Source organism: Malurus melanocephalus, unplaced genomic scaffold (genome assembly GCF_030028575.1).
Source record: "Malurus melanocephalus ecotype Western Australia unplaced genomic scaffold, MMel_1.1 scaffold_641, whole genome shotgun sequence".
Lineage (NCBI taxonomy): Eukaryota > Metazoa > Chordata > Aves > Passeriformes > Maluridae > Malurus > Malurus melanocephalus.
In genome coordinates this window covers 12,058-27,973 of record NW_026623873.1, presented here as the reverse complement: position 1 = coordinate 27,973, position 15,916 = coordinate 12,058, and the positions used below count along the sequence as shown (strand labels likewise).

Sequence of the window (15,916 nt, the reverse complement as noted above, 5' to 3'; positions counted from 1 at the left end):
CAACCCTWTTTCCTTTTCTCTCAATCCTTGCCTTCCTGCATGGTTTCCCCTCACTCCATTCCCCTGTGCTCGTTTCTTCTGTGGCTGAAACACAGGCCTGTCTCTGCCTTTGTACTGTCTCAAAACACAGAATGAGTTAAAAACCTCCCTTCATCCCCACACTCCCCATCCTCTGAGGTGCACAGCTCCATGCTGAGCAGGCCTTTTCATCCAAGTAAATGATCTGCTTCTTCTCGGCACCCTTCTCAAAAGTGAGCATTTATTCACTGAGTTTTCAGGTCCTTCCCTCTCMGATTATTTTCTCTTTGATGATAGAYGTTCATGAAGTTATAGCATCTTTGAACTGAAGGTATTTTCTTTTTATTTCTGGTGATCTGAGTGCAGCTCTGTCTGTTACTCCATTTCTTTATTTTCTTAAAAGTTGTCCTTTAAAACCAGAATTCTGGTTTTGGTTTATCCTCCCATTAATTTACACTGATCTCACTTCTGATTCCCAGAATTAACTTTTATAACCTGACCTGCTGTGTTTGCATTACTTTTAATGTCCACCATTTTAGAAAAAAATAACCCAAACCAAAATCTGATGAAACCTTTGTAAAGCATCACCTTGTGTTGTGTTTCTGTGCCTGTGGGGTGAAGAAGGTTGTGCAGGGATATCCAGATATGGGGATATCCAGAGATGGGGATATCCAGAGATGGGGATATCCAGAGATGGGGATATCCAGAGACATTATCAAGAGGATGTGTTCCCCTCTGTCTGGACAGTGAATGTTTCTTACAGGGACTTGTCCTAAGGATGGAAATTGTTTTTCCAGCAATGTTACTGTGATTTTTGGTCATACTCATATGGARTCCCTGGGTCTCAGTGCAAGCAGCTTGTCTTTTGTTTCCCTGATAGAACAGGTACCTTMTTTACCTTTGTGTTTCTCCTTAATCAACTCACCCGTGCCCATCTGCTGCTCCCTCCCCCCTGTACCTCCATTTGTTGGGTGTTTTGCATCTCCCCTGCTGTCGGTCCTGTTGGTCCTCGCCGTGCCTGTTCCCCTCCTGCACCATTCCTGCCCTGTGCCAGCTGTCAGGGCTGCTCCAGGCAGTTGTGTCAGAGTGTTTGTCCCCTCTGTGTCTGCACACAGGAATGCTGCAGGCTCACGTGTCACCCTTGCTCGGGGTGGCTGGAAGGTCCCAGCCAGGAGCTKGTGGCCCACATGGGCAGGGGATGGCTGGAGGGTCACCTCAGCTGGGACATGGTCTGCCACCCTTTGTCACTCACCTGGCTGCTGTCCCCATCAGTGTCAGTGCTCCCATGCCATGTTCATCCACCCTCTGAGGCTGTGTGTGCAGAGATATYCCAGCCCATCCCCACGTCCCATCTGCTGTGTAGGATATGGAGAGTCCCATCCTTGGGATGTGCTTGGAGAGGAGCAGCAATGACAGCACCTGGGGGGTCTATGGGGGGGAGATGGAAAATTGGAGTAGGGTTCAATCCAGCACTGAGTATGGCACAGAGCGTTTGCACATCATCCAAGAACTGTTTGCCAGTCATCCAAGGGCTACGTGYATCTAAAAGGTGACTAGTGGGATGAGCAGGAATTGTGTGGGATGAGCGAATGAGGAGAAATGGAATTAAGTCAATTAGAAGTGATATTTGGGTGAAATATAGCAAAACATGGCTAAGATTCTTYATTAGTTTTCTCACCACCCTTTTTGTGTGATAAAACATGCAAACTGTGCTCTGCTGACCCCTGCCAGATGTGCTGGATTGCAGCTTGAACAGGTGGTGGTGCCCAGGCTGGCGATGCAYGCGGGGCTCAGGGGACTGTGGCAAGACTGCATTTCCCAGGACATCTCCACTCCTAAAGAGGGCTTGTTCTCTTTTCCTAGACAGAAGCAGCTCGTTAGACGGCTCTCTGCAGGGACCAGGCCGGGGTACAAAGCGCTATTCCCAAGATCCCCCTCCATACAGTGCTCCTCTCTCCCCCAAGTTACCAAAGAATGACCGTCACCCTTTGGAAGGTGAGCAGAGCGTCTCTTCYCCGAGCTGGTTGTTCCCAGCACCCTGTCCTGGCCATGCCCAGCCGGGCTGTGGCTTCAGGGAGCTGCTGTGCTTGTCCCTGCCCTGGCTTGTGCTTGGTGTTCCAGAGGAGAGTGGATGAGCTGCTCTGTTCCCTGTGCAGATGTGTCAGGCATGTGGAATGCTGCAGGAATTCCTTCTAACCCTGGCAGTCATCATCTCACACMGTTTAATCTGGTTTGGCTTCCACTGCTGTAAATGGGATTAACAGTGCTCAAACTGCCYAGCTGCCTCAGTCAGGCTGCCCCTGGGCTTTTCCCTGAGGGTTTGCTGCAGCCTGTTGTACAGATGCTGATGGGCAGCTCTGCAGCCGAGTGCTTGCTGCCCTCTCCCAGGATCTCATCTGATTCCTCAGAGTCCTCCCTGAAACAGCCAGGGTGTCTCACTGGCTACACCAGCTCAACCATATCATTCCCATCCCACACCACTGCTCCTTCCCAGAGTCACTTGGGATATCACTGGTGCAATGTGCTGGGCCACGTTCCAAACAGCAGCTGCAGGAATGTCCTCATTGATGTGTGATCCACAGATGTCCCTTGCATGCACAGGTGGGAGATTTCCATGAGGTCCAGGTAGCTGGAGGTCTCCCTGAACTGAGTAATCTTCAATAAATACCCTTCTACTTTAGTTCTGAACTGCAAACCCTTTGTAATGCAGACTGGARATTTAACCTTACTGAGCCTTTTAATTAATGGATGGTGAAATCTGCTAAGATACTGTCACAGTTCTTTGTAACATATCCCTGAAAAATTGCTGGAGACTCTTGGGTGGGCTCACAATTCAGTGGCTTCATGCTCTGTTGCAATCCCTTTAGAATCCCCATTTCCCTGGTTTTGCTGGGGTTGCTGATCCCAGGTGTGAGTGCCCAGCCTTGCCACCACTGTGGTTGATTTTGGTCTCCATCCCATCACTGTGTCCTGTGCTCTGCAGGATCACTGACCCTGTCTCTAAGCACAGCTGGTCTGAGCTTGCCACCCRGWGCAGCTGTGGCTGCCCCATCCCTGGAATTGTCCCAGGCCAGGCTGGACAGGGCTTGGAGCACCCGGGGATAGTGGAAGGTGTCCCTGCCATGGCAGGGGGTGGAACTGGATGGGATTTGATGTCCCTCCCAACCCAAACCATTCCATGAWTCTATGATGGGCAGTTTCTAGTGGCCTCATCTGCAGTGATTAAAACTGTAGRTTTGTCACCAAGCTGAGGCAAAGACAGAGGTGATGTGTGGCAGTGCCTCACCTATTCCAGCATATTGACAAGTCAGAAACTGTTCCCTTCTGTCTCTCACCTCCAAAGACATGTCTGTGCTTCCTCCTTGATTCCTCTCTGATGCATCAGGCACTGCGCTTGGGTAACCACTGCACAGCCCAGCCCCTCATGCTGTCCAGCAGGTGGGACACACAGTGTTCAGCCTGTTCCTGAAGCACTGGATTGCTCCAAAGGTTCAGATACCCTGGTTGGCTGATGAATATTGCACATTCTTTATTGTCAGTGAAGAGAGAAGGCTTCCATAGTGGGTAATTCCAAGGAGGAGCTTTCATTAGGTTTCTACAAGATTGATTCTTAGTCTGCTTCAAAGTCTGTTCAGTCATCCCTCAGCCTTTGAATGGGTTGTGCCATCTGGATGCCAGAATTCCCTAGCCTCTTCCCAAAAAACACAGACAAGTGGGCAGGAAGTGTGTCTGCATGTGCGGGGGTGATCCTTCCTGCAGCTGCTTGGTCTGGTTGTGTTCATCCAAGCAGGAGCAATGAGGTTCCAAATTCCATCTAGAAATCCATTATTTTAGAAATCCATTCTTATCCCACAGCTAAAAGCTGTAACAAGTACAACCTCCTCCACCATGAAATTGAGGTGCAGGCAGGAATATCTGCATTTCAAATGATGTCTTTTAAGAATATGCACCTGAAATTCTCAGATATTGAGTATTTCTTGAGCAAGGTACATCATCTTATGGGGATGACCTCTGTCTCAGACAGCAGCTCCTGAACACTTCACAATTTGCCCTATGGAAGATGTGACAACAGTGGGACATCTCCATTCACCCTGCATTTGGCAAGAAGCAAAGACATGAGGAGGGCATTTCACATCTTACATTGTTTTTCCTCTTGCATCCAGTGGCGTTTGTGTGGCTTTTTGCTGAAACACTGCAGTCCCAGCACAGTGGGGCCCCGCTTTTACAGCCCATCACTTGCTGGAAGCAGTGGGTGTTCAGGAGTAGTGCAAATCACATTAGTGCTTGTGGCCAAACTCCCGTGTTTTAGCAGTAAAATGACACTGTTGAGTCTATAGCACTCTTTGTTTAATTAAACTTTAATTATCTGCTCCCTGCCTCTCCGCGACTAATTGTGGCATGTTTCCCTACAATGTGCCAACTGCAGCCTTTAGTTAAATCCAGCAGTTTGGTAAGGAAATCTGCCTCCTCCTCCTCTGTCACTCATTAGCAGAGGTGAAGGATCCTGAATTGTGCCCTGTCACTTGCAGGAACACATTTTCATCTGCTGTGGAGRATTCCCAGGGACAGCAGTCATTCCCCTCCTGCCTCATCTCCCTCTCCCTTCCCTGGAGGGATCATTCTTTGAGCAGTTCCCTGTGTACTTGTGTCTTTAGGAAAACCCTCAATCTCTCTTGCACTGACCCTGCCACGAAGCCCCCAGCTGTCCTGCAGTGTCCAACCAGCACTCACCTGTGCAGGGACAGGGAACCTGGGGATCCACGTGTGCTATGGTTTTACCCCCTGGGCAAAACAACATCGTTCCCTCAGGGCCTCATCCATGTCCTGTGAGTGTGTGATCACCAGCATGTGAGCAGGATCACATATTTGCAAAGTGCATCACAGTGCATTCCTGTCAGGACATTGTGTTAATTGTTGAGTGAAGTGATTTCTGAGGGTGAGTTTTGGATCCCCAGCCTTGCAGCAACTGGAACCTGTGCATGTGCTCTCCCAGCCTCCTGAACAGGGCCCTGAAATTCCTTCTGCTGACACCAATCCCTGCTGTGAGAGCTCTGGGGTTTTTGGGAACACTCAGACACATGTTTGCCTGACCCAGCTCATCTTGGGGAATGTCCCAGGACTTCCCAGCAAGCTGAAGCTCTTTGTGCCCCCAGAATGTGCTGGGTTTCCTTGCAAGGCTCAGATGTGCAGCTTGGACRTGGCCATGCCCACAGCCACTGTCCTGTGACAGCTCAGAGGCTGTGCCCACTGACCCCTCTCCTGCCTCTGCCCTTCCCTGGCAGTCAGCACCYTTCCCCAGATGTTTAATGGGAAGTGGTTTGGGGTTTAAACAGAACTGTCCTGTTGAACAGGAGACCAAATGTAGTTGCTTGGAAGCAGCTGCCATGGAAACCCACTGGTGTGACACCCACTGGTGGGCCTGGCTAGGCATGAGATCCCCACCCAGCCCAGGCCAGGGCAGATAGCTCTGGGTTGCATCCAGTTTGGGGCTGAATTGTGATGGTGGGAGTCCAGGAGGTTATCCACAGTTATTACTCAGAATAACTGTGAATCAGAAAACCATTTTTATGCATTGAGAGCACACCTGCCCATGTGGGAAGTGAGTGACACGCGGGCCAGCACAGGACAGGCCACCAGGGGTGACAGTCTTCACACCAGCAGTTTGTACGTGAGAATTTAAGGCTGTGCTGCTTTCTGGGCACATCCCAGAGACCTAAAAGCAAAGAAAGGCAGCAGTGCYTCAAGTGCAGAGTGACAAAGCCCTGGGGTGGGAACAGCAGTTACCCAGCTGATAGCCCCTCACTGACCACACCAGGCTGGCCAGCAGGCCCATAGGGGTGTTCCCATTTCATATCCTTGGGATCTGGGGCCCCAGACTGTCAGGGCTGGAGTGGCTGAAGTGGCMTCTGGGATCTCTGCTCAAACGCAGGCAGCAGGACACGTGAGACCAGAGGATCCCAGCTCTCTCAGGAGTGCTCATGGAAACCAGAGGCAAAGAAGGTGCCTTCAGACATTCCTCCAGTGAGTGGAACCCAACATCTACAACACTCTGGTGCTGCTTCAGGCTCTGACAGGCTGCACTTCCCTTCACTGGAGAGTGCAGCATCAGCTCAGCAGGGAATTTGGGAAAATCTCAACAGGATTTGGGGTCTCCCAGGCTATAGACGCTGCACCCTCACCACCATCACCAGCAGTGCTGTGCTGGCTTCCCACCTCCTGCTCCTGTGGTCTGGGAAGAAACCCAGGGCCTGGCCAGTACAGTGGCTTAGGCTTCTTCACCCTTGTCACCTGCCATGGCGTTGGAGTGGCAGCAGCTCAGGACTGTGAGCTGCCCTTGGGGTCCCTACGGGCAGGGTGGAGGAGCTGCAGCTCCCAGCCACGAGTGCTGGCCTGTCTGGAGTGCACAGGCAATTCCCCTTGCTGTGGAGCTGCTTCCCTCTTTGGCTGTAGGAACTTGGCAGATGTTCCATGATAAAGAACTCAGGTATTTGAGGGTGACTCACGAGGTGCAAAGACCACCTGRGCTGAGACTCAGCTGTGCCACAGTAAAATCTGCAATGAAGGTGTCAAGTGTAACAGCAGGGGAAGAGCTTGTCACCCTGGACAGTCTCCTCAGCCCCTGCATCCCAATAGTGCCACGGACAGTTGGAAATCCAGTGTATTTCTGGAGGAGCTGAGGAAGCCAGTATCGCTCCAATACCCTGCCTAGGGAAAGCCCTCAGCCCAGTCCCTCCCAGTCCCACCCAGTGACTGTCCCAGCACAGGGAGTTGCTTTCTGACATGATTAGATTGGAAAGGGCAGGAGGCCGGGGGGGACAGGCCACTCGTCACCAGCATGTTGCTTTTGGGGCCAGGGGAGCAGCATGGTGTGGGAATATTGCATGGCCCTGACCCTCCTGCTGTGCATGTCCCAATCCCAAACACCAGGGCCCAATCCCTTGCACTCGGGTGCCAAGGATGTGCAGTGTGGGACCCCTCAGGGAGCCTTCCCTCTCTACTCAGGGCTGGGTGTGACTCCTGTGTCCATTGGCATCCAGATGGGACAGCCCTTCCCTGCCCCACGGTGCCTCTCAGCTGTGGAGGGGCCCAGGGCAGTCATGGGAGCAGGGCTGGGCCACAGCTGSTGGTGGCATGAACAGAGTAGCTGAACAAAGGAGCTGCTGCTCCAGTCTGGGGCCATTGTCACTACACTGGTTGGACYGGCATTGGCAGATGGTAAACTGGTGAGCAGCAGGGCTCTGGCAGTCCTGGTTTGATGGCTGTGCTGGGGAGTTACCCGTGAGGGGTCGGCCCCGGTGAGCACTGCCGCTGCTGTGGCTCTGCCCCACGTGGGACCATCGGGCCATGGCGTTCGGGTGCACTGACTGCAGCTTGGTGCATTCCAGGTGAAACCTTTGTCCTGGGAGATGGCCTCCCAGGGCCCTTGGAGCCTCGCCTGGACCCCATGGACTCTGCCTTGAACTCTGTCAATTCATCCAGCCACAGCAGGAGCTCCAGAGACTATCGCCTGCCAGGATACAGGCACCTGCACCAGCCCTCTAGCCTCAGCCAGGGCAGCAGCTCTGCCCTGCGCAGGCTTAGCTCTGGGGGTAAGAGCTCACAGCAGCCCTGCACCTGTAAACTGGGCAATAAAGGGCTTTTCTAACTCCAGTTACACCTTCCTAACTTCAGCAAGYACCAGAGGCTGGATTCTGCACAGCCAACCAAGTCTGTTAGGTGTGATGGCACCTGGCGGGTGGCAGTGTGGACAGGTGACACTTCTCCTTTGGCTGGTGACTGGGGGARCCTGGAGGTCGGTGGGGAGAATGGAATAGGCAGGAACTGAACTGTGTCCAAGTGATTAATGGGTGTCTGAGCCTGTGAGGATGGATCGGGAATGCCCGGGGAGTCGGGAGTTGCCTGGTGGTGCTGGGAGGATGGGCAGATGCATGAATGGCACTCRTCTGTATGGAGGGAGAGGGGCGGGAGAGCTGAATTGCTCATTGCAGCATGTGGGGTTGCAAAAGGCTTCATTTGAGGTGCATGGTGTCAGTAAAAGCCTCTGAAAAGCTCAGGCTGATAGTGCCTCCCCTACACATGTGTTGGCAGAGCTGAGAAAAGAGGATGTGATGGGAGCAGGGTTTGAGCCGGTTCAGGCCATGCTTCTGGACAGCAGGATGTCACCTGTGGGTTCAGTCTGTCAGAAGATGCAGCCRGTGAAAATATAAAGCAGCTTTGCCGTGTTAAATGTGCCGAAGGTGTTGGGATGGGAGGAGGAACTSTGCGTGGGGARAGACATGGRCATGGCAGGGGATGTTCTGCAGAGRTGGGAAGTGTCAGCTGATGGACAAGAAGAGTGGGAGCTGGGGACAAACAAGGGGAGTTGGGGTTGACAGAGGGGACGAGGGCTTAGTCTAAGAAGGCTGCCCTGAAAAGTCAGACGTAAGGACAGGGAATAAGGCTTTGGTGCCAGACCTGTGCTGCAGGAATGTGGGCATGACTGGGCCGTGCCCCTTGCCGCATCTCTGCCCTGCTGCAGGAGAGGAGCTGAGTGGGGGATTGAGGGGCTCTGAGTGTGGGGCAGTGCCAGGGACCCCAGTAACAGCACTCTCTGGCATCCCCAGGGTCYGACAGGTACCTCGGCTCTCGGGACAGCTCCCGGCTCAGCAGCCGTGACCCCTCGTCCTGGACGGTGGAGGAGGTGATGCAGTTCATCCGCGAGTCGGACCCACAGCTGGGCCCCCACGCTGACCTCTTCCGAAAACATGTGAGTGCCACACTTGGTGTGCAAATGTGTGTGTGTGTGTGTGTGTGTGTGTGTGTGTGTGTGTGTGTGTGTGTGTTGCATCTGGGATGGGGCAAATCACACCAAGAAAATCCAGAAGAGGCAGAAAACAGCAGCCCTTGGGACCAGGGCTTCATAAAAAGATCCTTATCAATCCTGTCCGGGCTTGGATCCTCATTAGAACCCCTTGGGGTGTGTATGGAGCCTCTGCAGTGACCCCCAGTGCTGAAAACAAAAACCACAAACTCCTCTCCTACTGGAGTCTAATACACATCTCATGGCAAATTTCTCCTGGCAAGAAACACATCCCAAGTGGGATTCATGGAATGCATTGCTGCTTAACTCCGTTTCCTGTAACCAGGAGTTTCCTAAGGGTCTGGTTCTTGTGCACATCTGTGAGTGTAAAACAGCTGCAGATACAGTGTGGACTTTGTATCGTTAAAGCTACAAGAGAGGTTTGGCAGCTCCATGTCCTGATTGCWGCAAGAACCATCTTCTCTCTGCCTTGTGTGCTCATGAAGACTGGAGCAAACACCTGGTGTTGTGTCCTGCTCTGGGCTGACATAACACTTCTTTTTTTTAATTAGTTCTGTTTCAGAAACACCAGTAATTGAGAAATATTTGTTTTAATTACACAAAAACTACCAAGGGATGGAAGTGCCCTGGATTGGCAGTCCTGAGGAGAAYGTTGCTTTCATTTGTGGAAGGGAAAAACAGATCAAATCTGGTACTGGAGATTCCTGGAGATCTCACTAACCTGAAACCATCTGAGCATTGACACAGGGCAGGATTTTCTGTTGCTCAAGGTTGTGATTTTTATTTTTCACTTATAAGTCCGTTGGCATTTTCTTCATGGAAAACTGTCCAGTGCAAAAACTGGACCCAGCCTGGACTGTGTCATGGAAAGGAGTGCTGCAAGGGACTGGGGGACTTCCATTTGCAAATGCCAAGTACAAAGCTGTTCTCTGGTTATTCTGAGCTTTATGATCCACCCCCTCGTGAGTCTCAGGAGGGACACATCTGGCTCTGCTCTAAAGCATCAGCTGCTTTGAAAGCTGCTGTGTTGGAATCAGCCCCAGTGGGGATGAGGAGCTCCACCACTCTCTGCCAGTGGCTGGGACTGTGCTGTGAGGCTCCAGAAATAGAAACACAGAACCATTCAGGTTGGAAAAGCCCTCTGAGGTCATACCTCAGCATTATCCCACCACTGCCAAGACCACCACTAAAACATTTTGCCAAGTGCCACATGTACACATTTTTTTAACAWTTCCATGRATGGTGATTTCAGCYTGTACCAGTGCCTGACCACCTTTTCARAGAAGGAATTTTTCCAAATACCCAGTCACACAGCACAGGCTCTTTGGGTTTCGGGATCTGTTCCTTCACCTCCATCTTCAGCCATGACTTCAGGGCTGTGGGTGTCCCAGCAGGGCTGTCACCATCAACACATCCTCTGCCAGGAGATTTCTCCTGTGCTGGGATGACAATGCCCTGGAGTGACTGCTCCCCTGCATTGCCACTGCCTCTATCATTCCCATCAGCAAAAACTCCCTTTTTCTCCCTTCAGGATGCACTGACCCTCTAGGAATGGGATGTTGATCAYCCAGCAGAATTCCCATGGTGTGCGTGGGTCTGAGGCTGCAGCAGAGTGGTGGATGTAGGGCTACACCACACGGTGCTGTCCATACTGGGATATCCATACTGGGGTGTCCATAGAGGGATGTCCATACTGGGATATCCATATTGGGATGTCCACACAGGGATGTCCATACTGTGCTGTCCATACTGGGTTATCCATACTGGGACATCCATACTCGGGTGTCCATAGAGGGATGTCCACAGTGGGATATCCATATTGGGATGTCCATACTGTGCTGTTCACACTGGGATGTCCATACTGTGTAATCCGTACTGGAGTATCCATACTGTGCTGTCCATACCGTGCTGTCCACACTGGGATGTCCACACTGGGATGTCCATACTGTGCTGTCCATACTATGCTGTCCATACTGGGATGTCCATACTGGGCTGCTGTTGAGCAGGGCTCTCACACCCAGCCTTGCTGTTGCATTTTGAGCCCGGCCTGGCTCAGGCAAGGCTGGGACTTGCAGGACCAGCACAAGCCGTGTGTTTTCCCTCCCTGCAGGAGATCGATGGGAAAGCCCTGCTCTTGCTGCGGAGCGACATGATGATGAAGTACATGGGGCTGAAGCTGGGGCCAGCCCTGAAGCTCACTTACCACATCGACAAGCTAAAGCAAGGCAAATTCTGAGAGAACTCCCAGCAGGATGGATCCTGGACACTCCGCTCCCGGCCRTCCCCACCCGCGCTCACCTGCCACAGGTTCGCATGCACACACCCCCTTCCGCCGCAGACGGACGCTCCCGACGCCCGGCCGGGCTCTCGGGGTCCTGCCCGCCCCAGCCAGGCCATGGGTGCCCAGGAGGAGCCTGGTACAGCTGGGCTTCGTGCCGGACTCGAGCTGTGGGCATCRGAGGGTCTCTCCCTGCTGCCCAGCYAGYGCATCTCCRTGGGCTCCTGGTCCTGCTGSCCTGGGATGGAGCCGYGCTCCGGGCAGTGCCCATGGGTACTCRGCAYCTGCAGCAGCTCCTACGCTCTCTCYGTGGCTCAGCACTCCCGGCCTCGCCTGCCTGGGGGCTGGAGGAGACTGCCCAGCCTCAGGGGCTCTGTGCCCCTGACATACCCTCGGCCCTGTGGCACCGCAGCGGGCTCAGAGCATCAACGGCCCAGCCCATCTTCCTCACTGGGGGAGCCCATCCATCCGGCTCTGCCTGCCCCCAGCTCCTGCCCTGGCTCCAGCTGGGCACACCAGACCAGGGCCAGAGGCCTCCATATTTATTCCAGACTGGGGAGGCTGTGTGGGAGCATGGAGCGAGCTGGGAGAGCCGAGGAGCAGGGCTGGGCCTCCTGTGCCCCTGGCACAGATGGGCCTGGGCTGTGTCGGAGGCTGCCTGGATGCTGCAGGACTCGGCTGATCCTTCTCACTTTTTTTCATTTTTTTTTTTATTTTGGAGTTTTTTTTCTAAGGAGTTGTCTGTTTAAAAYGATGAGATGATTTTTCTACCTGTGTTGAACTCAAAACTCTTGGTGATTTTTAGCCAGAGCTGCCAAGATTTGTCTTCCCAGGGGCCCTCCTGCTCCTCTAGAGTTTYGGTCTCTCCCAGCTCAGTGTGTGCGAGAGGGAAGGTGTTGGGTCTGGTCAGAGCATCCCGGGGTGGTGACCTGTCCCGGCATTGCTCTTCTGCAAGGGCTTTGCCCTGCCCGAGGCACCTGTTGGTCTCAGGCAGTTTAATGTATTTATTTTTAATGGCACTTGAGTGATTCCCATGGTCCTGGACATGTTTCTGCAGCTGTGCAAGGAGTGGAGCCACCAGCTGTGCCACCACAGTGTCCCCTGGGCAGCAGCTGCCAGTGGAGCAGAGGCTGCCCAACTCCAGAGCATCACTGGCACCAGCCTGGGCTGAGCTGGGCAGGGCTGAGCTGATGGGCCTGGCTGAGCTGGGCAGGGATGACAGGACAGGGCTGACGGGACAGGGTTGATGGGACAGGGCTGATGGGGCCAGCCCGGGTTGTCCCCAGCGTGTGCCCACACACGCACCTCAGTACRGACCCCCTCTCCCCCACACACACACACTTCCTCTGCAGTGACCAAAGGGCTGGGACGGAATCTCCACTCCAAGCACTTCCTTCTCCTGTCCTTAGCTCACCCTGTGCGTCCGGAGCCGCAGCTCACAGCCTCCCCGGCACCCTCGAGGGCCTGGCCAGCAGCAGGACGGGCCCCTGTGGTGACCAACTCTCCAGGCTCTTGCACTGAGTCAGGTTTACCCCTAAGGGGCAAAGTTGCAAAAAAAAAAAAAATACCCCAAACCCCAAAGTAATAAAAAGGCAAAAGGCTTTTTGTCCTCTAGCGCAGCCCGCGCTGCCAGCCCAGGGCTGGGGGCTCTGCTCGCTGCCAGCACGGCCCGGGACCCCTCGGTGTGACCGGCGCCGCTTCTGCTGCAGCCAGGCCCCGCCGGGGTCAGCCAGGGCTTTCCTCTGCACTTATTTTAYGTCGATTTGTTTATAAATAAAAGGATACCAAGTTCCTCCGCGGTGTCGGTGCACTGAGGCAGCGCCGGGCTGAGCCCCGGCCGTGAGGGGGACAGGCAGTGGGTGCTGTCCCGGGACAGAGCCGCGGCTGCTCCTCCGGGGCTGAGGGGAGAGCTGTGCCAGGGGGGGGCTGAGCCGTGACCGGATGGGATCACCCCAATCATCCCGGTTTGTGGGGCCAGCGGATGGGATCACCCCAATCACCCCGGTTTGTGAGGCCAGCGAGGCACATCGTGTCTGCACATCGTGTCCTCCCTGTGTCCACCGGACCCCGCGGCACCCCCGGTGATGCCTCATCCTGCTCCTGGCGGTGCTGCCTGCTGCTGACAGAGGCTTCTGTAATTGCTCGTTCCAGTCTGAAGCTTGAGGGGGTGTTGGGGCAGGAGCAGCCCTTGGCTGAGCCTCTGACCCCACGGCTGCCAGCACCCTGCAGAGCCTGTCCTGGGGCCGGTAAGGGAGGAGGGCAGAGAAGCCCTGCAGCCCGATGGGGGTAGGGAGTGAGCCCCGAGTGCCCCACTCTGCTTCCCACAACAGCCCCTCGCCACGGGCACAGACCCACACGAACCCCAAGGGCTGCCAGGGACTGCTCCATCCCACAGCTCCTGGCACGGATGGGCAACACAGGGGCCAGAGGCCAAGGCAGGCTGGCCAGGCCAGGCACTGCAGCTGGGGCTCAGCAGGGCTGGCCCTCCATGCGGACGTGAGGGGTGATGGAGTGAGGGGTGATGGGTCTCACCCCATGTGCTCTGAGCCGTGCGTTTGTGTCCCAGCTCGAGCTGTGGGTGACATCCCACCGACGCTGGTGGCAGCAGGAGGCAGCTGAGGGGCACACAGCCCCAGGGGAGCAGTGAGGTGGGTGCTGGGAGATCTTGGCTGGACACTGAGGTCCAGCACAGTGAGGGGGCAGAAGCCCCCAGGTCTCTYCTGCAGGCCTGGCTCTGCTGCCCCCAGGCAGGTGAGTGGCCCCGGGGCCACTTGTCACAGCACAGGGACCCAGCACAGGCTCACAGGTCTAGCACTGTCCCCTCACAGCACCATCTCCTCCAGGAGCTGTAGCAAAGTGTGTCTGTGCCCACAGCCCCAGAAGCAGAGCCTGGGTGGCAGCTGGAYGCATCCATGTTCTGGCACAGCAGTGCTTGGGTGAGGTCCCAAAGCCACCCCACTCCCAAACCTCCATGACAAGCTCTGTGGATGCCCAGTTTATTTGTAAAATTTCACTGCAGCTTTAACTGCTCRTTTCTGTTCTGTCCTAGCTCAGGAACCAAAATGCAGCTGCTCAGGGTGGGCACAAAAGCAGAGCTCCATACCCAAGTGGGGTGCAGTGCCCCTGTGCTGCCCGGGCCGAGTCCCAGTCCCAGCTCTCCMCTGAGGATTCTGGAATTGAGAGCTGCTGAGGCAAAGGCAGAGCCCTGGGAGCAGCCAGGGCCCAGCAGGGATCGGAGGGACAGCCTGGCCCCAGTGCTGAGGATGAGGAATCAAAGGGGGACAGCACCTCACTCTCCTCTTCAGGAGTGGGGATGGGAACCATCCAGTGCATTTGGTGAGGGTGCTCCCAGGTCTTGTCTGGGTTATGGAACCCAGAGCCAGGGCTGAGGCAGCTCTGGGGACAGCAGCAGTGGGAATGACAGCCCCATATAACCCCMTATAGCCCAAGGCTACAGCTCGGACCAGGGCCTGGGTCCTGCAGCGGGTAAAACACTCCCAGCTGTGGAGGGGGAGGAGGGGATGAACCCTCCCGGGGCAGSTCCAAGCGTAATTCCATCGGAAACACTTTCCTACCCTACAGAGCAGCCTGCAGGCTCAGCCCAGGGTCCCCAGCTTTCTCCACTACTAGAGAGAAGCTCTATCATTTCAGTCAGGCTTAGGAATCCGTGTCTAAACGCAGTGAATACAGCTCACAAGCTTAGAGGGCATTTATTCAACATTGGGCATTTTGTGCTTCAGTCCTTTCCCTTCCTCTGAGCGGGGCAGGAAAAGAGCAAGCTCAGGGCTCCTTATTCAGTTTGTTACAAATGAGCATTTAATGACCCCAGTCAGTTGCACGGTTTTGGCCAAAACATTTCAGGGGAAAAAAAAAATCACGGTTGTGCTGCAGCTGAGGAAGGATCTCCCCCTGCCCCAGGAGCAGACACTGAGAGTTGCAGAGCACTGCCACTCGATCATTCCTGCACAGCAGCTGGAACTGGCACACCAGGAATGCTCGAAGCTCTCCGGGCTCACAGCAGCTTTACAGGGAATACTTAAAACAACTGAGGACTAAAGCAAGGGGGGGCGGGGAAGGAGATCACTGAGGAGGGACAGGACAGGGTTTGGTTTCGTGGCTCAGTCTGACCGTGCAGCTCTCCCCAAACTCCATGGAGCTGCTGCATTCTGAGTGTGCGACAGCTCAGACAACGGAGCTGCTCTTCTCCTTTCCTTTCCTCAATCACCAAAGGCCATGMAGGGCAGTGCTCCACAGCAGCACCGGGCAGGGAACCGAGGGAGTTCAGCCCTGGCAGCACTGCACAACTGGACTCACACTGTAACCCAGTAACACCGACCCGAGGGTGAGCCCCTCCCTCAGGAACAGCCCTGGAACTGCGGGAGCACAGGACACGCGACTCCAACGGGGACAAAAAGGCAACGGAAGGCTCTGCTTCAGATTCATGAAAAAAGCACCAGGAACTGTYGTGTCCCAGGCCAGGGACACGGTTCAAGGCAGCAGTGGAAGTGGTTCAGTGGTTCACTCTGTTCTCAACTCCCCTTGATGCAAGGGGTCGGAGTTTTGCAGCCCCAGGAGCAGCCCCAGGAGCGCTGGCACAGGGAGGGCTCACAGGGACCCCTCAGGTCAGAGTTTCCCTGGCACCTTCCCTGCCCTGCAACCTGAGCCCAGTTCATCACATCCCTGCAGTGACACGTCAACCACAGCTGAGCGTGTTCCAGAGTAACATGATTCCAGGAAAATTTTCCTGGGTACAAGTTCATTGTGGCAATGAATGCACCGAGAGCACCAGAGCCAAAGGTTTGTAAATACTACTAAAAAAA

General features: G+C 54.6%; 1 protein-coding gene across 6 annotated transcripts in view; it reads left to right on the top strand.

Annotated features, from left to right (window-relative positions):
• Nucleotides 1-11,300, top strand: part of SCMH1 (Scm polycomb group protein homolog 1) — a 67,358-nt gene extending 56,058 nt beyond the window's left edge. For 3 of the 6 annotated variants that reach the window (XM_057383572.1, XM_057383577.1, XM_057383571.1), the window contains 4 exons: nt 1,882-2,013; nt 7,404-7,607; nt 8,622-8,764; nt 10,929-11,300. In XM_057383572.1, the coding sequence (XP_057239555.1) occupies nt 1,882-2,013; nt 7,404-7,607; nt 8,622-8,764; nt 10,929-11,054 (605 nt within the window). In that variant the 3' untranslated portion in view covers nt 11,055-11,300. The remainder of the gene's footprint in view (nt 1-1,881; nt 2,014-7,403; nt 7,608-8,621; nt 8,765-10,928) is intronic. The other 3 variants (XM_057383573.1, XM_057383575.1, XM_057383576.1) reach the window with 3 other exon arrangements.
• Nucleotides 11,301-15,916: the final 4,616 nt, after the last annotated feature.